The sequence below is a fragment of the Nicotiana attenuata genome, unplaced genomic scaffold, assembly GCF_001879085.1.
Source record: "Nicotiana attenuata strain UT unplaced genomic scaffold, NIATTr2, whole genome shotgun sequence".
Taxonomy (NCBI): domain Eukaryota; kingdom Viridiplantae; phylum Streptophyta; class Magnoliopsida; order Solanales; family Solanaceae; genus Nicotiana; species Nicotiana attenuata.
In genome coordinates this window covers 348,064-353,150 of record NW_017670590.1, presented here as the reverse complement: position 1 = coordinate 353,150, position 5,087 = coordinate 348,064, and the positions used below count along the sequence as shown (strand labels likewise).

Genomic DNA, 5,087 nt, shown 5'->3' with positions numbered 1-5,087 from the left:
CGTCAAGTGGTGGTTCCAAATTCAATCTTAATGTTGAAATGGCAACATTATTGTTAGAAGCATTATCAAAAGACATACACAATACTTTTTATTAAGATTATAAACTGCAACAATTTCACAAATATTAGTACTCATAAAAATAGCAGTATGAGTTTGATCTTCATCATATTTAAAAGCGATAATACGTTTTTGCATACAATAATTATGATCTATCCAATGACATGTAATTGTCAAATAACCATTTTCATTAACAGCATGGCCAATATTAGAAGTTAAGGAAACTATACAAGGAAGGTGGTCAAACAAATAACGTATGTATGTCTGATATTGTCCATGAAGTCTAAAGTTATCAGACCTATAGGTACTTCTAGAGATACCTTTAAATAAAGGATTATAAATCCTCTGAATATACATAATAAGATATGATGAAGAAGCAAAAGAAAAAGGTAGACAACCCAAAGCAATCATTTTTGCTAACTCCTCACGATCCTTCATTTTATCATATTTCATAAGTCCTCAAGTACTAGGGTTTAGAGTTCCTTGATTTTCATCTAAATCAGAGCCCCATTCTATAGAATGCGTAATTCTCATATGTATGCTAAGTATCTCAGTCCCTCCCAAAACTTCCTCAAGACTTATGTTTAAAATCATCTTTACAAATTTTGCATCTAACTCTATCAGAATTCTCTATTTCCTTAAAATATTTCCGAACTTTACTTCTCCTTCTCCGATTACTAAACGGGGCCACATGTGGTCTTCTACTAGCGCCACGACCACCACCCATGCTACAACTCAAACACTACTAGGTGTAAGTGGTGTCTCATCTTCAATTTCTAATTCATTATCTTCTATACCGAAATCTTCCTGTAATTATTCATAATCTACATTATTATCAGGTGATGTTTCAGAAATTATGTGTAAAGTCATTTAAATTACTACTAGAAGTTGAAGTAGTACCTCTATTTCTATTTTCCCGATTACCCCGATTAGCAACCTTATTACAAACTCTTTTTGCAGCATTAAACATATTGTAAAAATTTAACTACTAATAAAAAAGAGGTATGCAAATAAAATAGTAATTAAGAGAAAGAGTTGGAGTGAGTGCACCGAATTTCGCAATAAATTGAACACGTGATGATGTTTGAAGTATTGAAATTGAATTTCGCCACTCCGATGTTACCACAAAGAAATGTTAATTGTTCAAAGTTCAAAATTCAAACTTCAAATAATACCATAAATAAAATTTCGAAAAAAAAGAGAGCCAAATAGTTGATTGCAATTTAGGTGAAGAATGAGAGAATGACAATTGAGAATTTGGGTTTGAGAATTGAGAGATGAGTGAAGAATGAAGAAGAAGGGGGTATATTTATAGTTTTTCAAAACGGTAAATTAGTAAATACTAAAAGTGTTAATTTTGAAAAAAAAATACCCAAAAGGGCTATTCTTGCAAAATAGCCGTTGGGCGACGGTCAAAATGGCAACTGACTGTTGCCGACGGTCAACTTAATTAAAAAAAATTCTGAAACAACCGTTGAACCGTTCCGGTTAACCGACTCGATTTTGACTTGATAGTACCGGTTTTGACCAATCCGGATAACCGGTACTTTGAAACTACCCAGTACAATCCGCTCCCCGTCCTAACCCAGCCCTGCCCGACCCCCTACCTACTGGTCCGGTCGGTTTGGGTCGGTCCGAAACCGGGTCAACCCGGCTCGTTAGACACCCATACTCTAATAGGAGTATATAATGTGAGGAGTAAAAAATATGTTCCAAGACAAACGTATAGAGTAATGGGAAGAACAATACTTTCTAACAGTTTTGATATTAATTTATATTTGAAAAAAAGATTCATTTGACGACCAAATAATGGATTAAACTTAAAAAAAATTACAATGTAAATAAATATATTGTCTTTACTTATTATATCTAAAAATATGACTCTATTTTCCAACGGAAGGATTTTGAACACTGAAAGGGTGCAGGGTCGGTAGTTGAGGCTGAAGTTTCTACTTAAAAATATTTAAATTTTCATGGTTGGAGAAAATAGGTAAATTTATCTTTTTATATTAAAAAGGGCTTCTTTAATGGTTCTTATAGTCTTTATCGGTGTATATAACTATAGGAGAAACTAATAAATAGTAGTGACTTTTTGATCTTAAAATAAAAAATAAATTTATTAGCTGAATTCATCAACTTGAATGATCATTTGGGATCTTAACTCTATTTGTAGATGATAAAGCCTACCGTCTACCATAGCGATTTTTATGTCTGATGTGATTGATAAAGACACAAAGCATTTCATTTAATTACCAGGAGTGAAGAAATAATACAAACACAAGGATAGAATGAGCTACGACGAAAAGAATATAAAAGAAGGAACTGAAGCTTACACACATACGAATTACTAGAAACAAATAGGAAAGAAAATCAAAGGAGAAAAATTAAATACTGGTAGGGATAAAAAGACACCCTCTTTATATACAATTTTGCATAGCTCATTTTCCATTCAATTTTGCGCCCTTTATTCATCATATTGAGTAATGAGAAGTCTTAGGCATTGCTCTTGAAGGAACCGAGAGCTTTGACGGCACCAGCTCGAAGGATATACTGGTGGTAGGCAGCGGCGGCAAAGGCTCCGATAAATGGACCAACCCAGAAGATCCAGTGCTCGTCCCATGCCTTGTCCTGGTTGTAAATCACGGCTGCTCCAAAACTCCTAGCCGGATTGATACCCGTTCCGGTGATTGGAATGGTGGCTAAGTGGACCATGAATACTGCGAATCCAATTGGAAGTGGAGCCAATACCTTCAAATTCAAATTAAAGAAAGATTAAATCATCTATAATTAATCTTGGTTTTAGGTACAATAATTACAAAAGAAAAAGAGATTCCACCTAGAGGAGAAAACTTAAATTGTGATATATTAAAAAAACAATTTGCGTTATATTATGTACAATCACCAACTGAAACTCCAAAAAGTACATAAACGCCAGCAAGTCTATTACCTAGGCAAATTAAATACTTTCCGGTTTCAGTTTATATAAACCTATAATTTCTTTTTAGTTCATTCTAAAAAAAAAAATTCTTTCTAAAGATGAAAACTTAAACTTGCAATTTTGCCTTTAGTGAAAAGTTTTAAAACCACACAAATATTATGGTATATGCTAGACCAAAGTTTCAAAAAAATTATAACCACACAAAAATAATGGCTTGTATAGCATCACAAGTAAAAAAAAATCATTTTTTTCTTGAACTTCGTATTCAACCAAATAAGTTCATATAAATTGAAACATTGGGAGTAGTTAAAGTTAAACTCTTGTACAATGAATTGCATTTGATGGAATACTTACGGGAACATGGGAGTCTCGGGCGCTTCTTTTGGGGTCAGTGGCAGAGAAGACAACGTAGACCAAAACAAAGGTACCAATAATCTCAGCAGCAAGACCAACACCCTTTGTATGGCCAGGAGCCATCACATTAACACCTCCACCATATCTGTCGTAGTAAGCACTTTGAAAAGCCTTCACAAAACCCACACCACATATTGCACCCAAGCACTGTGCTACCATATACACCAAGGCTCTGATCAGTGACACTTTCCTCGCCAAGAACAGCCCAAATGTCACTGCCGGGTTAATGTGTCCTCCTGCATTATTCACGTATTAATTTATCAGAACAATAATAAACAATTATGCAAAGCAAGGATGGGACAATCTTTACTATAAATAGACGAAAAATAATAAAGAAAAGTTTCAGCTTGAAAAAAACCCACTAACCAGAGATACCGGCGGTGCAGTAAACAAGAACAAAGATCATGCCACCAAAGGCCCAAGCAATACCAAGGATGCCAACGCCGCCACAGACGTCGCCATTAGCGTCAACGTCTGACTGTTGCTTGTAGCCGATAACCGTGAGTACAGTTACGTAAAGAAATAACAAAGTGGCAATAAACTCAGCAATAGCAGCTCTGTAAAAGGACCATTGTTTCAGCTCCGCAAAATCAATCAAGGGTGCTGGTAGCGGGTCTGTGTAGTCCTTTGCTGAAAACTCTGTTGCTGCTTCTACGTCTTTTCCCATTACTAATTATATATTCAACACTCTGTTGCTGCTCTGTTTTTAGGTGTGATGAGAAGTCAGAGCTGAGGGGGCAGGTATTTATATTAGAATAGAACGAAGGGGAAGAGCAAAGAAGGGATGATTAATTATTTAAGTTAAAAATTTAAGCCGCCCAATATATATACTATTGTGGAATTGGTCCCACCGCCACCGTGGCCACACGACGGCTATCACTTTGCGGTGGTTTGGTCGTGAAACAAGTTATGTCATGATTAATTATTTCGAGATTAATTATTACATCTTCTTATGGGAATAAAAAAAATAGTTGAATACTATGATTTTATCCTAATCAAACGTGGGATAAACTATCTCAAATTTAATTCTGGGATTAGTTATCCCTTATACCTCGTACCAAACGAGCTCTATATAAACAGGGGGAGGGAGAGTTTTACTGATTCGGACGACTCTAATAGTTTTTGCTTAAACTTTATATTTATATTAGAAATTTATTAAATATGTGTCAATAATCAATGAGCCTGGTAATTATAGCAAACTATAACTTTAATGTGAAGTTCAAAATTCATAAACTTCAAATTCTAACTCCTCTATGTTAGTAGAGCTGTTGAATTTTTTTTTATCACGTTTCCAACATCAGAGGTTAATAAGTGCCGGAAATAATTTTTTGAGTTACATCGAACAGCTATGTCAAAATCTCAGAGAAATGGAGATTTGGACACGAAAGATCGAATTCAATTATACTTTTTATGTGTATACTTTAGAGATGGTCTAAGCTACATTATTGTGAATTTACTACTGCTCGCCAATAAAAAGAAAACTGTAAAAAGACATACGTTAAGTACTAACTAGCTTATGTGAATTCAACATTTTTTTGCTATAAAATAAATATAGCAAGAGATTATTTTAGTCGAAAGGATGAAGATTAGTGAATCAAATTGAAAGACAAGTTATGTCATTAGGAGTTTCCTTGTTCAAACATCATATATCATATCAAAATTAAGAAATCGTAAAGAA

At 34.4% G+C, this 5,087-nt stretch overlaps 1 protein-coding gene across 1 annotated transcript; it reads right to left on the bottom strand.

Moving 5' to 3' along the window:
• Positions 1 to 2,274: 2,274 nt before the first annotated feature.
• Positions 2,275 to 4,137, bottom strand: LOC109241320 (aquaporin PIP2-1-like). Its single transcript, XM_019408051.1, has 3 exons — positions 3,776 to 4,137; positions 3,350 to 3,645; positions 2,275 to 2,805 (listed from the first exon to the last, which is right to left on the bottom strand). Exons 1-3 carry the CDS (start codon positions 4,074 to 4,076, stop codon positions 2,551 to 2,553), a joined length of 852 nt encoding a protein of 283 aa, XP_019263596.1. The 5' UTR covers positions 4,077 to 4,137; the 3' UTR covers positions 2,275 to 2,550.
• Positions 4,138 to 5,087: the final 950 nt, after the last annotated feature.

Excerpts from the sequence above, each read along its gene's own strand:
- LOC109241320 (XM_019408051.1), bottom strand. The coding sequence starts at position 4,076 with ATGGGAAAAGACGTAGAAGCAGCAACAGAGTTTTCAGCAAAGGACTAC. Across the intron at positions 3,646-3,775 it reads CTGCACCGCCGGTATCTCTG|GAGGACACATTAACCCGGCA; the intron begins GTTAGTGGGTTT and ends TGAATAATGCAG. Across the intron at positions 2,806-3,349 it reads CCCGAGACTCCCATGTTCCC|GTATTGGCTCCACTTCCAAT; the intron begins GTAAGTATTCCA and ends TTGAATTTGAAG.